The 20,757-nt window shown below is 43.8% G+C and overlaps 1 protein-coding gene and 1 non-coding gene across 4 annotated transcripts; one reads left to right on the forward strand and one right to left on the reverse strand.

Moving 5' to 3' along the window:
- Positions 1-82: 82 nt before the first annotated feature.
- POLDIP3 (DNA polymerase delta interacting protein 3) lies at positions 83-16,940 on the reverse strand. 3 transcript variants are annotated; one of them, XM_041481628.1, is made up of 9 exons: positions 16,797-16,940; positions 13,098-13,482; positions 10,703-10,777; positions 8,657-8,752; positions 6,699-6,881; positions 5,773-5,850; positions 5,076-5,205; positions 3,746-3,812; positions 83-3,409 (listed from the first exon to the last, which is right to left on the reverse strand). In XM_041481628.1, exons 1-9 carry the CDS (start codon positions 16,853-16,855, stop codon positions 3,235-3,237), a joined length of 1,248 nt encoding a protein of 415 aa, XP_041337562.1. In that variant the 5' UTR covers positions 16,856-16,940; the 3' UTR covers positions 83-3,234. The 3 variants fall into 3 exon arrangements, with proteins under 3 accessions (XP_041337562.1, XP_041337561.1, XP_041337563.1); XM_041481627.1 differs by having other exon boundaries at positions 10,703-10,780; XM_041481629.1 differs by lacking the exon at positions 16,797-16,940 and adding an exon at positions 16,068-16,789 and having other exon boundaries at positions 10,703-10,780.
- A 268-nt stretch (positions 16,941-17,208) lies between these two features.
- Positions 17,209-17,357, forward strand: LOC121361248. Its single transcript, XR_005956318.1, has one exon. It is a non-coding gene; the product is annotated as a U12 minor spliceosomal RNA (small nuclear RNA).
- Positions 17,358-20,757: the final 3,400 nt, after the last annotated feature.

Genomic DNA, 20,757 nt, shown 5'->3' on the forward strand with positions numbered 1-20,757 from the left:
AAACAGTGTAAAACTCACGCACTGTCCTTAATCTGAGAGAGGCAAGTAAACCCTAAAGAGATGTAGAAACATTCAAAGGCAATTGTTTTTAAAGACTCTTGTTAATTACAAAAAAAACCCCTAAAACCTTTACAGATGAACTTGTAATGGAAGACAGAACCATTTTAAAAATACTGAAAGCTAATGTAGGAGGTGACAAAATATGACACGATATGGAGAATTGATCCAACCAAATATCAAGTTAATGAACATTATCGGAAGGTACATGCAAAAGCCATGAAAATACACCAAACTTGCACATTGTGGCATCACTTCAGAAGTCCTCACATTTTTGAAATAAAAGAAAGAAACCCAAAACAAACAAAAGAAACACCATTACAAATTATCTACCACCTGTCCTGGCCAGCCATTTAATTTAATGTCTAAATTAATGCACATTAATTCAGAGTGCAGGCAATTAGTATTTCATATGCAAGTCCATATTTCTACCAGCCCAGAAGGAAAAAAAAAAACCACCAAAACAACACAAAAATATAACCATGGTGCATGATGATAAATGTAGACAGAAGGTGGTAGGTTCGAAGCCATGATTAGCATGACAATTGCAGGACGTCCAGAAGAAACTGGAGAGCCAAGGTGAACTACCTGAAAAGGACTGGGAATAACCTGGTAAGAACTGGGAATAAACAGTTGCTCTTGTTTCAGTGCCCAACAGAAGCAGCCATGCAAAGGTGCATTAAAGAGCTGACCAAGACCAGAACACCACTGTACACCAAGACGCTGCTGTGAGACGAGCCATGGAGTGGTGTCTGGACACCCACTTAATTCACAGATTTGTAAAAAATAAGAATATGCTGCCACAGATCACAGAGCTATGGCACAGAGCAGACAGTACTTCTTCCAAGGAAGTATGTCAATGCCATCATAAACTCTCAGATAACCTAAACATAAGGCAGAGTTTAACAGTAAGTTAAAATGCATCTTGCTACTTGGCTTTTCAAAAGGACACAAATCTATTAATCAAAAACGTCCTTGAGTCTCCCCATTCTTTCAGAAGAGGCAAGAGACGCACTCCCAACACGTTTCACATTTACACAGCTTTCTGTCTAGCTGGTAACGAAAGTATCCCACTTCACCTGAACAGGTACCCTGATCTCAGAGCTGTTTTGGCTATAAAATTACTTTTTAAATGACCAGGCTGTCAGTAACAAAGGCTGGGTTTTTTTCTCTCTAAAAAGAGAACTGGAATTACATAGACACAAATAGCTTCAATTTAGTAGCAGGAGTCAGCTGCTAATTTGTATGATGCAGACTAGAAAGTGGATGAGTAACAGCTCTCTCACCCATAAGCTCCTCTTGCTCTTCATCACATTATCAGAAATGTCTACGTTCACTCAGAAAGCGCGATTGACTCAATATTGGAACGCCACCACTTATCTTTAGTTGCTTCACAGCATCTAAAAAGGCTTAGAATCCACTCTCTGTATAACAAACGTTTATTCAGAAACAGGTAATACATTATCTTCTCCAACCCCTAATGTTTCCTCCCCCTCCCTCCCCCTTTCTTTTTTTTTTTTTTTATTAAAACACATGTATTTGGTGGGCAATCTAAAAAAGGAGAACAATAGCTGTCTTAGGTCCCCTCTCCTACAAACATCTGCTGTTCACATGAAGCACCCCACCAATCATGGTGTCACTGGCCTTCAAACCAAACAGAGTACTCCAGAAAAACAAGTCCTGCTAAGTCCTTATTATTTCCATGGCTAAAAGGGATACAGTGAGATTAAGGAATGGTCTGCACAAGCTAGATAGAAGAAAGTTCATACAGAACAAGAAAGCAAAAGAAACATGGGGTTGTCCAAGAAACAGAATCTGGACTTACAGGAGCTACTCCGCAGAGCTGAACAGAATGGATTAGGTTAGTCTCCCAGCTAGCAGGATCAAGTTCGAACTCCAACCTGGTTCTGGAAGTTGCTCTCAGCTTTCCTCTCTTCCAATACAGTCTGAACAAACACAAACGAGTGGAGCTACTGGGACTTTCAACATCCAAGGTGCCAATGCGGTACAAACAATGGGAAGTACTGGAAGTGCCACCTAGTGGCCTGTCACACACACTCGCTGGTCCACGCCACGTCCTCGCCACCCTGCCCGGGACTTGACACTCCTCTCCGGTGCTCCTTACACAGAACTATCTGCCCGCTGCTCCTAAACCTCTCCCTGAAGTCACACGCTGCAGCCATCATCCTCCAAATCCAGGCATGCCAGCAGCATAACCGCACAGCAGCCAAACAAATAGCATCTCAAAGAAACAAGCTCTCAGACATTAGACTTTGTGTGTATTAGGATCTGAAAAGGGTCTCAAAGGTCCTTCCTTTTTATACGAGACTGGCTGAGTTAGAAGGCAAGAAAGAAACTCATGTCCTTGCATCAGCAGGAGGAGGCAATATAATCTAATGGGAATCACACAACTGGGTTTCTTCTAGCTCTGAACACGACTAGTTCTTAATTTTTCAGTCCAGAAAGAGGAGAGCAACTGAGCCTGACCCTCCAGAGCAAATATATTCCTTGTACAAATGCCAGAACAACCCTCTGGGCACTACCAGAGCTGAAACACCCCTGCCCACAGCACAAGGCCGGTGCACTTGCACACATCCCTTCTGCCTGATGCCTCCGCTGGCACACCGCGGGCAGCTCCGCTTCTCCCAGCTGCCGAGAGGAAAGTGTCCAGCAGCCAGAAGGAAGAGTTATGCCACAAATGCACACAAGTCCTTTCTGGAAGGAGCCCAACCTGCCTTTGTACCCAGCGCAGCAACTTCAGAAACAACGTGGTGCTCTTGCCTGTGGACAACCAAGGGGATGCACCCTTCAGTTAAAGGTCAGTCAGAAGAAAACAGAAGGAGATCAACACTCCTCCCCTCAAAGTCTATGTGCACTTTTAATGGCCACTGGGGGCTTTGGAGTAAAGGATGGAGTTACATGGTATATGCTTGGTAATACATTACTGGCAGAAGGGGAAGGTTATTCTCTTGGAAAAAAAAAAAAATCATGGAAGAAAACTCCAACTATGAAAACAGAAAGTACACACACAAGAGGAAACACTATTGTACAGTAAGGTAGCGATCATAGAAAACAAAAAATTTCAGGACAGGCAAATGCAAATAACATCTGCACTCCTGCACTTTCCTCATCCCCCAGCTTATATGAGTTTTCCAGTCCACTGCTTGCTCCCCCCTCTCAGAGTTTAATTTTGAATTCTGTGGGCTGCACAGATGCAGAGACCCCTGAGGATTTGAAGAGTGCCTTCAAGATAGTTTCAGGGTCCACTTCAGCTGGGGGATTTGAGGAGGCGCTTGCACTTGACCGGCGTGGTTCCCCTTCCTTCTTCACTGAAGGGGTATCACTCAATCGGCTGGAGGATTAAAAAAAAAAATTTAAAAGGCAGTATTTAACCTCTCTTTATGATAAATAAATTTTAACACTGTGTCAGCATCTACTGTTACCAGTGTTTTCCTCTTACAAATATAAGAGATAAAGGTTTTAAATATGCTTTTCTCACAAGAAAATACCGTCATCTCAGATTATTTTTGAGCCTCAAGGCTGAGAACATTATGAAGTCAAGCTACATTGCACTCCACTCAACATACTGTGCCACAGAAGGAGAGACAAAGAAAATTCAAGGAACAACAACCCTCAAAATAGAACCTGCAAAAGCATTTGGACCTTTTCCCCATTGAAGGACACTTACAGCAATATAGGCTGGTCTGAGGTGATGACATTCCCATTCATATGAAGATTGCATTTCATTGGTTGACCTAAATAAAAACAAAACACAAAATTCATTCTATCAGAAGTGGAGTAAGGCAAGATCCTTGAAACATCACACAACAGTGCAAGCAATAGAATTCGACATGCTGGGGAAATGTGAGAAAAAACAGCTGATAAATCTTTTGTTGCAGAATCAGAGCAATAGAAGAGCCACTGAAACACAACCATATGAAGGATCATACTAATTAACAAGTTACACAGAAGTATGAAGCCCTTAGCAGGGACACAAGAGGACCTCCCACTCTTAGCTGTCTGTTCCTCATCTGACATCCATAACTTGTCACTCATCTAAAGAAAGAAAAAGTACCTATTTCCAGCTAAAAATTAACAGTTCAACCATAATTTCAGTTTAACGTGGTTAGAAAAATAAAATTGCATTATTCAAAGTTTATGGAGAATCTGATACTATTTTACAAGTCCAATTCAAACTGTTTCTGAGTACACCCTGAAACTATTGCAAATATTAGTTTTACTTGTACTTTGCAAGCAGGTTGCTTTGTATAAGCAGGTAAAACCTTCCTAAGGATTTTCTGTGGAAGAGGTTTTACAGCGACTTCTGTGAGCCAGAGAGATGTTTGATAAGAGGATCCATGTTTACCCTTGAAAGAATTTTCTACCAAGGTCGTTGACATAGAAACCAAGAAAGAAATAAGGACAAATAAGAGAAACCTGCAACTGCCTATTCCAATAAGCACTTTGTCTCTCATGACCAATGAGTAAAGTGTGAACTTACGAGTTTTCTAAGAATGTGTAAAAAGCATGCATGCTATAATAAAAAACAGTTTGAAGCGGTAAAGTGTGAACTTACGAGTTCTCTAAGAATGTGTAAAAAGCATGCATGCTATAATAAAAAACAGTTTGAAGCCTTCTGAAAATGGAGTGTGCTGCTTTGTACTGTCTCTTTGTATTGTCTCAACTATGATAACTTTCCAGCTCTAGGTACCAAATTAGAAACACAAGGAATTTCATCTGAAAGTTAGACCAGGAGACTCATCAGGACCTTGCCTCCAGCTCTGAACCTCTTTTTTATAGGAAAATATGGGTGGGGTTTTTTATTTCCTTTAAATAAACTGTGCATATATTCAGCTAGTTACACAGCAATTATTATCTTATCTAGCTCTTGAACTGATTTTCTGGTATTTCTCTCTTGCTAGCATATTAACATCTAAAATACCTTTAAACCTTCCACTCAGGTGGAAAAGTAATTCTTGATTTATTTATCCCACATGCAACACTGACATGAAACTTACCATCTAAACACCTGTTGTTGTATTTCTTATATGCTGTGATAGCATCTTCTTTCTTCACAAATACTACCTCAGCCACGCCAGGGTGCACCAGCCGGGCTCGCTTCAGAGCGCCGCACACACAGAATAACTCCTGAGGGCAGAGAGTCAGCCATGACCATGGGCACATCAAAGGCACGGCATGACAAGGCTTTACTTGCTTCATCACACCACCCCATCCTGCTTATTAAATACCTGACAGATCTGGACACTTGTCTTACTGTGTTTGTTATGGTATAAGTACTTGGCACTAATAATAGAGTACACAAGCAGGGAAGTTCAGGGCCAGTACCCAGTAATGTTTTTCCCATGGGAAGACCAGATTCATTCTCAGCCCGGTGAGAATGGAAGCCCCTAAATAATTTGGATGGGGGCATAGGTTTTGGTAGAAGAATCATCTTCTTCTAAGTGATGTCAGGTTTCTCAAAATACTCTGTGGGTTTTTGTCCCATGTTCTTAAGCACACTATAAAAAAAAAAAAAAAAAAAAAAGGGAAACAAACCCCAAATAATCAGGAACCCTCAAAGTTTTTGCACGGACAGTAAACCCACATCACACCCCTCTTCACTGCATTCACCATAGATCAAGTGATTTATCAGAAGAGGTAGGACACAGAAAGGAAGTGTCACTCATGCAGAGTCTGGCAGTAAGCAACACTCACAACAATATCTTCTTCTGTGACTCGAGGATGCAGATTATTTACGGTCATCTTTGTGCCTTCCAAAGGACTGAAAGCCAGCTGTCAACACAAACAAATGCATCACAGAAATATGGCTCACAATACAGCACAGCAGAGAAAGAAATAAAAAGTCACTAAGGATATATCTGGGAATGTCTGTACACACACACACAAAGGAGAAAGCTACAGCTAGTAATGGGAAATATCAATGTTTACTAAAGCCCAGCTCATCTGACAGCAAAAAGGAGCTTCTTTACCATGCTAGTTTTTCTCTGAAGTAACTTTTCACTCTTACTCCCAAGAATAACATCAACTTAATTGGCATACACAGTACTCTGGTCATGCCTACACTTTTAATAGTCTGTCTCTGCTGTACTCTAGACCAGCCAGCAAACCCCCAAAATACAGCTCCAGCCTCTCAAGAGCATGCTGAACTCAGCACACCTAGGAACACCTGGTGGATTACTTGGATCCAACATCAGGCAGTTTGGCAAAGCAATTCCAGGCAGGCTGTCTACAAATTGCCTGGGAGGTCTCATGTGTACATGAAAATGCATATATTTGGAAGAACTCTTTTTTCTCCTTGCTAGCTGGAGTGGACATACAACATACAAAGTATCAAATAGTGTTAAAACACTACTCCTAGGGACATGAAAGCCACCAAGGAGAGTCCAAACAACTGCCACCTCCCTGTAATACGGATTCCTCCAGGATCATGTGCAGGGAAAGGATGTTTAGACAGATTTCAAATTCTTGGGACATGGACTGCACTTATCAGAATAACCTTGATGACATCCTGAACTAATGACGAAAGGCAGGCACAAATGAGCTCCTCATATGTCCAATGAACAAGTATCAGATGTTTCAGAGACTTCTCTAAAGAGCATTTTCCCCTTCCCTGAGCTCACCTCAACAGGTGCTGGCTCTTTTGGAGGCACTTCCTTTGTCACTAAGGTCCGGGACATGTTTGCCAAGGCCTTTGTCCGCACAGGAGGGGGAGTTGCAGGTGGAGCTGTGTAGGTATCGTTCTGGACCACTTTAGTCAGGGGAACAGTCTTGGACAGAGAGAATTTATTGCTGCTCAGACCAGTCTACAGGAAGAAAAAAGGAAGTATCTCAGAGCTACAGCCTACAAAAGCCACCACTTTTCTTCAAGCATCACCACCAGAGTATTACTAGTATGCACTGCATATCCTTCCCTGACCTGAGGGTCAAAACCACTACAGTGCTGGAGACTTTCAGAAGGCTCAGAGAAAAAAATCAGTGCAAGTTTCTGGACACAAACATAAAGTATGCTTATCCAGAAAGTGCACTTCTTCATAAGCACTTTTTGGTTTCATATTTTTCATAAATGAACTTTAACAATGTGATCTGAGTTTGAAAAGCTCCTTTCATCTGCAGACTTTCAAGTACTTTACAAAGAGTTCACAAAGATTGCTCATTAACAGTAAGATTGAGAATCCACAGAACAAAAAGCAGTAATTCCTCAGAATCACCAAGCTAGAGCACACAAAGACATGGAACTTAGGCTGAAATACCTGAGTTTAAAGCCAGACTCAAACTTGTGCTTGGAAGCTGCTGTGAACACTGAAAAGAACAAATTTACTCCTGAAAAAAACCCTCATAAGATTATCTGAGAATCACAAATAGCCAGAAGCTCTATTCTGAATACCCACAGGAGGAAATAAAATTCTGGGGTAATCACTGTACTACAGTGCCTGCATGATGGTAAAACCACATGAATTTGCTTTTCCAAGACCAGAGAATAACTCAGCCCAAACCTGTGCCCAACTCCCATGTCTGAAGCAGGCCTAACTTCAAACACACATTAGGCTGGCAAGGGCCTATCCAGCTAAGCACTGAATATTTGAGAATGACAATGCACAACGTCTCCTGTTCCCTGTGCCAGATGCTGATCAATACTGTGAGAATTTCACCAACCAGAATTTCTTTTGCTGCAGCACATCTATTTGTTTGTCTTCTCCATGGTCACTCCTGAAAAGAACCTGAGTTTTGTCTTTTCCAGGCAGTGAGAGTGGACAGATCTCACTATAGCCTTCTCAGCCTTGAGACACTGCTCTCTCACCCTCTCCTCATGCACAATATGGTGCAGCCCTCTGACCAGCCTGTTAACTGGTTCCAGTCATGTCTTTCTTGTATTTCAGAGCCCAAAGACAGGCACAGAATTCTGGATGATTCTCAAAATGTCAAACAGGAATAATTATCTTCCTTGATCAATTATCTACAGTTGGCCTTGTTTCTGGAAGGATGCACTGCTCACTCACTCCTAGCAGATCACACAGTAGGACCCTTAGGCTCCTTCCTACAAAGCTGCTGCTGCTTTCTAGCCAGTCAGTTCTCAGTTTAAGCTGCAGAGGGCCATCCCATGCCAAAAGAGGACCTTACATTTGTCTGTACTGAAATTCCATCTTCTCCAGAGCAACAGTCCTCCCCAATAAGATGCCTACTAAGATTTTTGCACAGCAAGAGATTTCCTGCTTTGATGCCCAGCCTCCAGAAGCAGCAGAAAGCTTCCCTTGCAGGTTTACTCAAACAGTAACATGACAGGTTCAACGCACTTCCTCAACAAGAAGAAAGAGCCAGGATACAGCAACCTGCCAGCAGGGCAGAAAGCACACATGGCTGCTGAGAACCCATAAAACCAGTTACCCTAAAAGAACTCTGTTCCAAAAATAACAGTAGAAGCATTGGCACAAAGGAAGGGTGGGGAGAAGAGCAAATATTTGAGGAGAAAACATCATTTACAGACTTTAAAAGAACTGATAGGTTAAGTCCTGTAAAGACAGCCTCTGTGTCCATGCAGTGTGAGCATGGCATGGTGGGGACTGTTCAGATGACCCCTTACCGAGTTGTGCAGGAAACTGTTTGTGGTGGTGATTTTCATCTGTTTGCTGGGAAGGGGAGAGACACTTTCATCATCATCCTCTGTGTCATACAGACCCTGAAGTGAAGAAGGGAATAGTTTACATGCAGGTAGATTTCATTGAGACATATCAAAAATAGGCAGTTTTCTCCTGCTCTCAACCAACTTCAGCTAATGAACACAATTACACTGGAATTTAGTTTCAGGTATATAAGTCCATGTCAAAACATCAGTATAAAAACTATCAGACTTTCTTTCCAAAAACACCACAGTAAAACTGTTTTCCTAGATATACTGAAATCACATACAGATTCCTCTACTCCTGGACCTCATTAGACTGCTGAAGCTACATTATTGGAATAAAGCCTCAGTGTCTTACATTTTAGCACCCTCCTACCTTTACAGTTGAAACCTGTGCATGTGACTTTTAAATTAGTTTGGGGGTGTGTGGTAGGGTGGGTTTTTTTGTTTGTTTGGGGTTTGAAACCTGTGCATGTGACTTTGGGGGTGTGTGGTAGGGTGGGTTTCTGTATTTGTTTGGGGTTTTTCATTGTTGGTTTTTTTTTTTTTTTTAATTAAAAAAGTGCCTGCTGAATACACCTAAACAGAACATTCCTTTTGAATAGCCTGCTTTCCTTAGCACAGGACATATCCATCTGGCCCTAGAAAACACTGCTCTAAGAGCTTTACTGAATGAATAATTAATTTTTCAGTTCAACTTAACACTCATAGCCTTGCCTTAAAATACTGAGGTGAGCTCCTACACAAGCATTTTCTTCGTTGACTCTAAATAACATTAAGAAAAAGTCTAGACACATATAGTAGTGCCCAAAACATAAGAAATCACAACTGCAAACAGCTTTCCATTAATTCAGTAAAAAGGTAAAGAAAACTGGAGAGATTAGCAATGAGAGCCTGCAAAATCAGTGGGTTGTCCATAGTCAGCAAGATTCTGGTTTACAAACAGGGAAGTTGTTCCAGTGACAGAAATGCTGTGAAGGAAAAAAACCCAAAAACTGACACAGAACAGAGGAGAATTGTGCAGAAAATAAAAGAGCTGGGAAAAAAACACTAGCTATCAGGACAATGGACTTGAGTTTGAGACAAAATGAAATGGATTCCACACGCGCAGTGATAAGGTCAGAATAATGAAGACACTTCCTTGAACAACAGCATCTGGGATAGGTGAGGGTAGCAGGCCAGCATACAGGTAACTTACAAAAATAGCTAAAATTAATGTAATCATGGCAAAAAAGTCATCTGACATGATATTGTGAATGTCAGTTTTCCAGTATTTCAAGCAATACTTTGTGTATATATACAAAATAACGTAAGTAATAAAAATATCCCATTCCTCTCTGAAAGCACCCAAGGTAGTAAGGTGGCTGAATGGCTGGGGGCTGTGACAAAATCCATTAAAACTGATCCCAGAAAGACAATGCTCTCAGGTCTTTCTCAAAATCTGCTTGATCAGGGCTATGGGAACTCTGGAAGTACATCAGAATACTATTGAACATCATTCCCTATCAGGATTCCAGCAGTGGCCCACAGCTGGGATTTCACAGGAAGGTTAAACCCTCTCCCACCTCACTGCAGCACATCTGACCGTGTACAGTCACATCTCTCTGAAGAGGCTGGCAGCATGGTGAATCAAAACAGCCAACAACTTGATCTGATGTGATGTCATAAGAAATTTATACAAAAATATCAGAGCTAGAGGTCAGCCTAATATACCATTAGCAAAATATACCACTAGCACACAGATAAAACTGGGAATATCTACTTCTCATTCCTGTATCTCATTCAAAGAATACAATAATACAGTAGGAATCAAGATAATTTATACTAAATGAACAACTCAATTACCATGAAACTATTTTAACCACACAGGACACGGAAGCTAAGCTGATGGAGAACTTTCAGATGTTTTTGTCTCCTACTTAGGAGGGTTTTTTTGCACCTACCAAAGTTTATGGACACATTTTCTTCCCTGTTAAAGGTAACAAAGAGTACAGAGCAGGTACACACCTGTTTATGTGTATGGTTGTTCACCACATTGATCCTCATTCCTGCTGGATGAGAGTGTCCAGGAACTGGAGCCTTCTGCTACAGTTGGAGATAAAGAACCAAAGCATTAAGCACTACAGTCCTTAAGTTCAGAAGATCAAAGCTTTAGTTGAATACCCTGGGATCACTTATATGAAACTTACCTTCCCTGCTTTGAAATGTATTATCACAATATGCTCTTAGGTAACACCTGTATTTCCTGTGATATGTTCAATATGAGAGAGCTTCACTTAAATTAAAATCTAAGACCACATGAAGAAATGGATTCAAATGACTTAGGGTATAGTCCAAGATTACTGGGAAGGGAATTTAACTTCAGTCCTGTCAGGACTGACTAGATCTACATTTCTGGCAATACAAAACCATGAATGGGTAAGTCAGAAAGTGTCTCTTCTTTCATGCTACAGGTAACTAAACACACCTATCTCCATCAAACAAAAGGAGAAGTATACACTGCCCCTTAGCACCAGAGCTGGAATAAGCTGTGGTGGAATACAATGATGCACAGGGTAGTGTGCAGCCCATTACACCATGGAACAGGGAAACCACAACAGGAGGAGCTAGGGAATGTAGCTGTACTAATCGATAACTGAAATCATGCCACAACACCTGTAAAAATGCCCTTCTGTTTTTTGAAAAAGCTGGAATCTGTCCATTAAAGAATAGCTCTTCTTACAAAAATAGTCCACATAGATAATAAAATCTTCAGATTTTCATTTTCTCTAGACTGCAGCTTATAGCATAGCACCTCATGTTTCAATCTGCCAATCAAAGAACCAAGGATACCCATCCTACAGAAACAGCAGCAGACCTACTGTCATTTTTTGGTTTCAAAGTCTTTTCCTTGCTTTATGATAAACAAGACCTCAGGACAGCACATTTAGAGCTGTGTTCTGTACCTTGGATCAAGATACACTAGTTTGATTCCACTTCCATGTTCGGGAAGAGGGTCAGGGGCAATGTGGAATTTCAGTACAAATATTTTAAAAAAATTTTAGATAATTGCTTATGTCAAGGTTCTGTCTACAGTCTGAATGACCATGATACCCTATGTATAAATATATATATGTTCCCTTGCACTATGTTGTCTAACCAACAGAAAATACTATTGGTCAAAACAAGTCAAACAAAAAGCCCATAAAACACCAGGTCAGAACAAACAGTTACTGCACCAAGTCTCTGGAAACTACTTTAACTCCTAGAAACTTTGTAGAAGATGTTCAATTCCTCATGGCTGATGCTGGTGATTTGGCTTAGAAGGACATCAAGAGTACTAATCACCCTCCTAATTAACGACTGCTGAACTGCTCTGCCATTAGCCTTCCTTACTGCCTCAAGAGCCCTTTCTCCTTCTCACATCAGCCTGGCAGGAAACCTGCAGACTAGTGGGAAACTTCCTAAGCCAATTTGCAGAAGAAACATGTTTGATGTTTCTCTTCAGCAAAACCCACAGCTGAACAGAAAGCAGACTCATCTAGGCTTTCAAACTGATGACAATAGATTCCTGGGTATGAGCAAGCACACTGCTGATTTTTGGGAGGTTGAAAATGGAAGAGGTAGACTAGGAACTTCAGTTACATGCCTGTAGAGGTAAGGGGCAAAACCACTCAAACAACAATCCTAACAGTCCGGAAATTTCTTTTCTGACTCTACACATTGTAGCTAATAGGCCCAGTTCAAGAGCAGTTGTTTCTCAGAGAAGCTGGCTAAGAACCAAGTTGCTATGCACACAGCAAAGTGAAATCAGAAAACTGGCCCAGGAAATCAGCAGGTCAGGGTGATCAACCGATTATAATATAATTGAAATAAATCTTGAGCCTCAGCAGGAATGCTTCATGTGATCAGGCAAATCCCTGGAAACCAGACAAGTATAAAAAGACAAAATTGTTGAACAGCTCATTGAATTTTAAATTTTCTTAGATACAAACACAGCTGCATATTCTAAACTGTTATTCCACCACTAGGATAAACCAGTTATCTATACAGGACAATCCACTGCATCAGACTTGCAAAGAGGGGCAGTATAAGAATGACAAAAAATCTGCATCATTTTGTTTGCATTCAGGTAGGAAGGAGACTGCTTAACCATTCAAGACATCTTTAATGCTGACAGGAGCTCTGCCTTAGTCTTTCTGGGCCCAAAACTACAATGAAAATTCAAATGAGAGGTGCGATTCTACAAGAAGTCCCAAGCAGCTGCAAGGACACAGGAAAGGATCAGAATCCCACCCACAGGCTGGAATGAACTGTATCATTGCTGCTTCTATTGTAACCACATGAACACGCTGAAGTATTATCATGCCTACTGAACTGCTGTACAGTAACTGAGGGGCTCAGAGGTGACTCATTCACCTACTTGGATAGTTTTGGTGATTTTCATGGCTGGATTTACTGTCCCCATAGCCGGGCTGATAGCAGCTGGAGTGCTCCTTTTTAAGCTGATCTTCTCTCTGGCATCCACCACTTTGGTCACCTTTTCAGCAGCAACACTTTGCTGCTTACGGGAATTCAACATCTCTCGAGCATCCTGCACCTTCCCTTTGATTCTGAAGCGAGCGTCCTTCTGAACCAGTTTCTCTCGGGCGTCTTTCACGCCCAGTTTGTGCCGGGCGTCAGTGAGTCCGATCTTCTGCCGGGCATCAAAAGTCTGCTGGAAGCTCACGGTTGGTGATCTATTCAGAAGATTTTGCTGGATCCCAATGCGAGATCTTACACCCCCAAACACTGGCCTTGTGTTAAGTCTGAGGGGAAAAAAGAAAAAAAAAAGAAAAAGTTTCAGGCATCAGAAGATGTGTCAATACAGCGTCAATAAAAGTATTTGTGCTGCTGCAAACAAAAGTTCATTATTACGGCACAGAAATCCACTCTGGTTGGACATCTAAATACAACAGTAGAATTCCTAAGCTCTTTTATGCTGGATTTTTTTTTCTACATAATCAGCTAAGGAACTGATTTCCAAAATCCATCCTTAAGCTCACATTTACAAACTAAAGGGTCTGACTTCAGCTGTGCTAAGTACATACTACATTTAAACAAAATTCAACAACTCGGGCACTTTGGGAAAACCTTTGAAGACAAAGAGGAGCAGGAACACTTTCTAGCTTTAGGATGAACAGGTCTGCTAAAGCATCTCCTGTAATGCAATAATATATCCTGATATGAAGGAAACATGCAACTACACATGATTTCAAGAATTCTGGGCAGCAAGCTCATATTTGTGGGAGCACAGCAACTTGAATTTTAGTATGTACAAGCACCAGTAACAATCTCAATTCAAAGCCACCAGTTTCGAGGTTGATTAGCTTCCAGCAAGAATAGTCATTAGTCAAATTACTTTTTAACATGACTGCCTCTTCTTTAATCTACTAAAGAACTACTGTACTTGATGGCCTTTACTTTTTAAGCACATCATTATCACACTGCTGAGCACGGAAAGCCAACAGCCCCCAAAAACTACAGCATTTGTACTTGTAGACAAGTATTCCCAAAAAGCAGCAGAACACAGGGTGAAAGCTAGAACTGCCTTCTTATTACAGGTCTGATACACCTTTTCAAAATGTGCCCTAAGAACAAAAACAGTTTATCTAATTTCTTAATGGAGTTCCTCTGATGAGTATTTTTAAAGGGTTTTTTTTTCCATTGGGTTTCTTCATATTAAAAAAAAAAAAAAAAAAAGACAAAGTAGAACGAGAGAGAAAAAATATTCTTGCTGTTGACTTTTTAGAAGTCAAGATAGAGGGCTACAAAGTTCATCTGCTTTCAGAAATGTGTTGTCCAGTATTATAAAGTCTAAAAGCAGATACCTGGAATTTGTTGTAATAATCAAGAGGTTAGTATCACAAAATCAAATTACGATGCTATTTCAGTTCTTCATGCACCTTTATATTAGTATTTCCTGCTCTAACTCCACAACCTTCACATTATTTACAGTCATGTATTTTCAATGCAGAGATCTTAAAAAAAAACAACCCAACCAACTGAGAGATGAAAGACTTAACCTCTGCTTCTGCCTCTTTCATTCTTGTGTCTAGATGTCTGGAAAGCTGGGCCTGGAGTCCCATTTTATTCCTATCTGAGAGTCCTAGGGCTGCTCTCTCATACAGCCACAGCAAACCAGCTAGAAGAAACAGGAGGATTATGAAGACCATCTATGAAAATATACCCAGAACACAGCAGACTAACAGTACCCATAAAGCAACAGACACAGCAAGACGTTCCTTGCAGTTTTAAAAAGCATTTATTTAGCCATGTTGAATGCATTCAGCTGGAGTGCTGCAAAGGGCTGGATGACTGGTTCATGAGAGGTCAAAGTAAAAGCAGAAATGTATGTATCAACATTTAAACTAGAATTAGTTAAGACTGTTGATGACAAAACCCAATGAAATAGAAAAAAGAAAAAATAGAAAAAAATACAAAAAAGAAACTGTACTGAAGGTTAACCTTTTCTGAAGAGTTGTCTTTACCCTAATAAGCAACTCTCTTTCACAGATAATTGCTTACCCTACAAGAATGTTAACTGCTTAGGTATTTGTGCCACAGCACCTGAAATAAAAGCAGATCTCAAACATCTAATTCACTTTCCAGGATTCTAAGCTCTGGCTTGAATATGTTATGGATCAGTATATTTTCTAAGTGAAAATTTTTCTTTTTTTTTCATCTAGACTACTGAATAGCATGAATATATTGATTTAACTTTATTCAGTTTATCTAGACTTCACAAAGCCAAGTTTGCTACTTCAGGAATTTATAAAGTGAGCTAAACACAACATACAAGAAGAGTGTGGGGAACAACAATTCTTACAGTGCTGCAGAGGGATTATTGTTCAGCAAAAAAAAGCAGGAAGAATTCCTGAAAGAAATTAGAGTTAAGGGGGGATATGAAAAGGGATAAAGGAGGTACTTGGGGCAGAGTAAGCAGCCTAAGACTCTTCCAAATATGTAGGATAACATGAATGAAAGTGCAAAGCCAAGGATTTGTCTAGACTAGGATTTAAATATGTTTGAATGTTCTGGTAGTATATGTTAGCAGGTAACTTTCAGAGTATTACTCTAGACATGTAAGTGTATACACATTCAGAGTCAAAAACGAGGACTAATACATTAAAAAAAAAAAACAAAAAAAACAGAAGGGAAAAAACCCAACAAAGCAAGAGCACACTGAGCTAACACAGATGGGGGACAAGTTCTTCAGAAGCATTAAGAGGCTACGGCAAAAGGGAAAATGAAAAGCTGCCGAAGGAGAACCCAGGTAAGAACTGCCAACTGTGGCAGCAAATGGCCCGGCCCATTTACTGGAGACATCTGCCACGCAAAGAAAGAACCTGACCTTGCAGCTCCGATCTGCAACATGCTCCACGTCCCCTCGCCACTCCAAACAATCGCTCGGAGCACCACTAGCTGCGCTAGAGGGAGAACACCTTCCGAGAGGCGGGCAGCGCTGCGGCCGGAGCCCCGGCAGCCTGCCCCGCGCGGGCGCCCGGCGGCCCCGGTCGGTTACGGCTCCCCGAGCACCAGCAGCCTCCCACGGCCCTCCCACAATGCACCGAGCCGCGCCCGGGAGCGCGGGGGCACCGGGCGGCGCAGGGCACTGCCTGGGGAACACCTGCGGCCCGGGCACCGACGGGGCTCAGGGCCGCCCGCCCCGTTACAGGGAGCAGTGCTGGGTTAATCGGCGGGGACAAGCAGGAGGCGGCGGGGACAGGGCAAATCGGAGGCTTCAGTGAGACAAGGGACGGCGCCAGGAATGCCGAAAAGGCCGAGAGGGGATGGGCCGGCGAGCGCTCTGCCCCACCGGGGCAGCGCCGGCCACAGGGGCCGAGATGGGGCCCGACCCCCGCCCCGGCCCTGAGTGACGGCCGCCGCCGCCAATCGCATGGCAGCGCGGTCCCGCAGGCCCGCGGCTCAGCCAATGGGAACGCGAGGGCGGGAGCAGGGCCGGGCCGCGCCGAGACAGCTGCGGCCCGCAGTCCCCGGAGCGGAGCCAGCCGCAGGGACACTCGAGGAGCGGCCGGGGGCCGCCGGCCCGAGGCGCTGCGTCGCCGTCCCAAGCGCTCACCTCCCCTTCACCGTCACACCGCGTTTCCGTATGAGCTCGTCCAGAGACAGGTCCGCCATCTTGTCGCGGCCCCAACGATGAGACGCAGCGAGCGAGTCCCGGAGGTGACACCGTACGACTTCCGCTCCTCGCCCCGCCCCCAGAAGTACTGCGGGCCCCGCCTGGGCCCCGCCCGCTGCGCCGGGGCGCCCCACAACTCCCCGCGGCCGCCGGGAGTCTCATTTGCATACGTCGCGGCACGTCGCGGCTCGGTTCGGCCCGTGGCAGCGGTTCCGCGGCGCGAAAGGGGACAAGGGCCGAGCGCAGTGTTGGGGACACCGTAACCCAGCTAGAGACCGCGTCGGCCGGCCCTCGCCCTGACCTCTGGAGTTAGTGCGGAGCAGTGTCTCTGCGGCGCGGCGAACTTTTGGTCATGCCTTAAACTTATGAGTAAGGAAAATAACGACCCGGGGTGACGCCCGGGTCCTCACTCGCAATGTGAGAGGAATTTTTGCGCGGGTACAGGTCGCCCCCGGGTGCCCCGCTTACTTCGCGGGATGCCCGGGTGCCGTGATCTGCCCGACCCTCCGTGGCGCTGGTGCCAAGGACAGAGCGGCCGCGGCCGGGCCCTCCCGCCGCTCGGGGCGCGGCAGGCGGGACAGCCCCAGCGCCCCGCGTGGCGCACGGAAATCCGGCCGGTCTGAAGAACAGAAATGTCTCCGCCGTGCTTTTCTCTTTTTCCTCTGTTCGCTGAAGTGCCCCGAGGGTCTTCACGAGGCTTAGAAAAGAAACACCAACCCTGCCTAATAAACACTTCATGCGTCTGCAGGGAGCAATTCCTTTTCTGCTCTTCTGAGGGAGCAGTTACACCGTTTAAAATCCAGCTAAGAGTGAAAGGGACAAGGTGCCTTGTGCAGCTCGGGCAGCGCGGAGCTCCTCGGGGCCTGCCCTGTCGTGCAGGCTCTGGGTCTCCCTCGACGCTCCCCTTTGCAGCACGTCACAGCCACAGCTTCTCCAGAACGCAGCTTCGCTCCCGCCCGCGGCTCTGCCCCGAGTGCAGCTGTGGGCCCTTTGCACCCTCGCTGTTCCCCTTGTGCTGCTCCCCAGCACGGCATCCTGAGCTGCAGTAACCCCGGCGCTTTGCCGCATGCTGCAGCACCCTTCGTGTTGCTGTGGAGCTGGCGGCCCAGGCGCATTCCGTGAGATCCAAGGGGAAGCTCCTGGGCTTCAGCAGTGCAGGAGCTGCCAGGGAGGGCTGGGGACAAATGCAGCTAATGCAGCTGATGCGGCTGCTCGCAGCCGCACAGGCTCAGGCACCCACAGCACTGATTTCCTCTCAGGAAGCCTTTGTGGGCCTAAAGTGATTCCAGCGATGATGCCAGGTCCCTGCTTGGTTGTGCACTGGTGCTTGATCCAGCTCCAGGGTGGCACACGGCTGCGGTGCTACAAATGAAGGTACACAAACCACAGCCCTTTTTGTGCTGCCTTTCTGCAGCTGCTGAGGTACTTGATCAAACTGAGGCGATGGGGTGGGTAATGTGTGATAGTTGTTCTGCTGTTGCAAAACCAACAGGCAATGTTTGTTTGAGCAAATTCATTTAATAGCAGCCCAAGTGGTTCCAGACTAGAAGGCCACCTAGCCAGTATCCTGTTTCCAGCCTGCAAGGAGCCCTATGGAGGTGGCTTCCAGACACCCCACCAACCTTAGTTCTGTTTGTGCAGCCACAATTCCTTCAGGCAGCACCTCCACTCTCTGCTTCTTCTGCATCATCCTGTTTTGCTTCCATCAGCCCAGTTCTTGCTACTGAAGCTGAAGAGTGCATGTGTAGCTGCCACCCACCCTCTCTTCCACCTGTGATCCCTGGAGTCCTCTTTTGTCCAGGTGAAGAATTCCAGGCCTTCTTAGACATTCCTACAGTGAAGCTCCCTTCCCTCTGCGGGCTTCCACCTTCCCATGTTAAGTCTCTGTGGGAGGCTGATTAGGAGGCATGAATCATGCTGTTTTGGGAAAGGAAGGGTTTTAAACGTCAGGATCTTCCTCTCTCTTCCTCTTTCTGACTGTTTTGCTCTTCCTGTTAGACACAAGCTGTAGCTCAGTTTTCACAGGTTCTTCGTGGTTTCTTCTCTGAGCTGTGGATGAGAAGTCAAATATTTTTTCCAGGAAGGGCCTGGGCCCCTGCTTCCCTCCTTGTGGCTGGGAGAGAGGTAAATGTGTAAGCAGCAGCAAAGAGATCTCCCTGAGTGTAGGGGTCTCTACAAAGGGCTCCTTGTCCCAGTGTGCTGGAAAACTTTCAGGCCTGCCCTTGTTTTCCAGAGGCAGATTCCCTAAGTGTGCCTCCTCCATCTGCTGGGATCCCCCCAACGTGGAAGTCAGACCAGAGGATACCATCTCACACCAATTCCCTGTTAAAATATTACCTAGGAAGTTATGTAAAGGACATCAGGACATCATATTAGCCTTGGAATGGTATGTGGTACAGCACCTGATTTAAAATATTGCCTCACCCTCAAACATCAAGGACTGGAAAGAGAAATTGTGTAGGATCATGGGCTGGATGTTGTCCTTTGCAGCAGGAAATGTGAGAGTCTGGCAGTAGGGGAATTTCTTGCACAGAGACACTGCACAGTAGCAATCAGTGGATCTTTTTGTTGCTAGTGGAGGAAGTACCTGGTTTGTAGTGAAAGATTAAAAATCCTCTGATTTTAGCAGTTTGTTCTCTCTTTCAGGACTACTCAACCCTAGGCCTTTTAGCCTTGTGAAGACTTTTAAATCAGTCTTTGGAATATAAGGCCTTGTAAGATGGGTATTTTAGCCTAGCAAAAATGATGTTAAGGAGAGAAAAATCAAAGGAGAGGACACACCTGAGGAGACGCAGAAGTGATGAGCTTCAGAGACAAAACTGATGCACAGCATAGGATCCAGACAGACTCGGGGAGCTACCAAAAAAAATAGGCTAAAAATTTTCTAAGCAGGTAACAAAGAGAGCATGGCAGCTTGCCATATGTGTAGTATTATACCTGTATAGTCATGTGGCGTTTTGGCTCAGAGTCCTTGCCTGCCCTGGACAACTTCCCTCTCATTTACCTTCTGCGGCCTGGAAAAATGAAATATTATTGCACTGCTCATCTGAGTCTGCAACATTTTAAAAGGCATGAAAAACCAACTATGGTAGTTCTTTCTTTTTGTGGAAATTGTAGGAAATATGGTACATATGTAATTTTACTTCACCTGTTCTATTCCATAATAGATATTTTCAATAAAGGTCTTTTTACAGGCAGTTTCTCAGAATACTCCGGTTTTCTAAAAGCCAATTTTCTTGCACACACCTGGATCCCAGCTCATATTGTCAGTGACCTGCAATATGCTTAGGGAATACTAAATTCCTGAGAGAAGCAGAGCAATTTGCTTGCAGAGAGCTGTGCAGAAATTTGCCTTTCTTTCTGGGGGCCCATTGAGAAAATCCCAGGGAGTTTGTGCAGCCAAGGAAATGGATGGATTGGAAAGAAAAACTGAAGAAAAGGACTTGGCAGGTGTTATGAGTGGGTCTTGGGTCTTCAAAGAGATAGGAGTAGTTGTTGGTTGTTTATTGTATGAATACATCAGTACTGAAGGTGAAGAGTTTACAGTATTAAAGTGTGTGCTAAAAGCTTGCTGGTATAGTCTTGATGTTCTGAGTAGAAGCAGTAGAAGTAGTAGTAGTTAGTAGAAGCAATTAGCACATTTTTTTGTACCCCAATATAGTGGAAATTTATTCATAAATAATCAGCTAAAAACACGATTCTAAAACATTCTTTCTCCACTTATCCAAGCTTAATTCTTATGTGTGAAAGTAGTGTTAATTTTTACACAAAATCTACACATATATAGTTCTATCTGTTCACACAAATAGTTCTATCTGTTCTATTTAGAAATGTAAGCAATGTTCTGCTGTGTTTTTGTTATGTCTGGAGCTAAGTTAATTTTGTGAAAGGTAACACTGCT

The sequence above is a fragment of the Pyrgilauda ruficollis genome, unplaced genomic scaffold, assembly GCF_017590135.1.
Source record: "Pyrgilauda ruficollis isolate IOZ18807 unplaced genomic scaffold, ASM1759013v1 scaffold56, whole genome shotgun sequence".
Taxonomy (NCBI): domain Eukaryota; kingdom Metazoa; phylum Chordata; class Aves; order Passeriformes; family Passeridae; genus Pyrgilauda; species Pyrgilauda ruficollis.

Bases quoted from the DNA above. Each gene is read 5' to 3' on its own strand.
- POLDIP3 (XM_041481627.1), bottom strand. From the start codon at position 16,855: ATGGCGGACCTGTCTCTGGACGAGCTCATACGGAAACGCGGTGTGACG. The intron at 6,882-8,656 runs GTAAGGGGTCAT...TTCTTCCTGTAG, and splicing joins ACAGTTTCCTGCACAACTCG to ACTGGTCTGAGCAGCAATAA. The intron at 3,410-3,745 runs GTAAGTGTCCTT...TTAATCCTCCAG, and splicing joins TCAGACCAGCCTATATTGCT to CCGATTGAGTGATACCCCTT.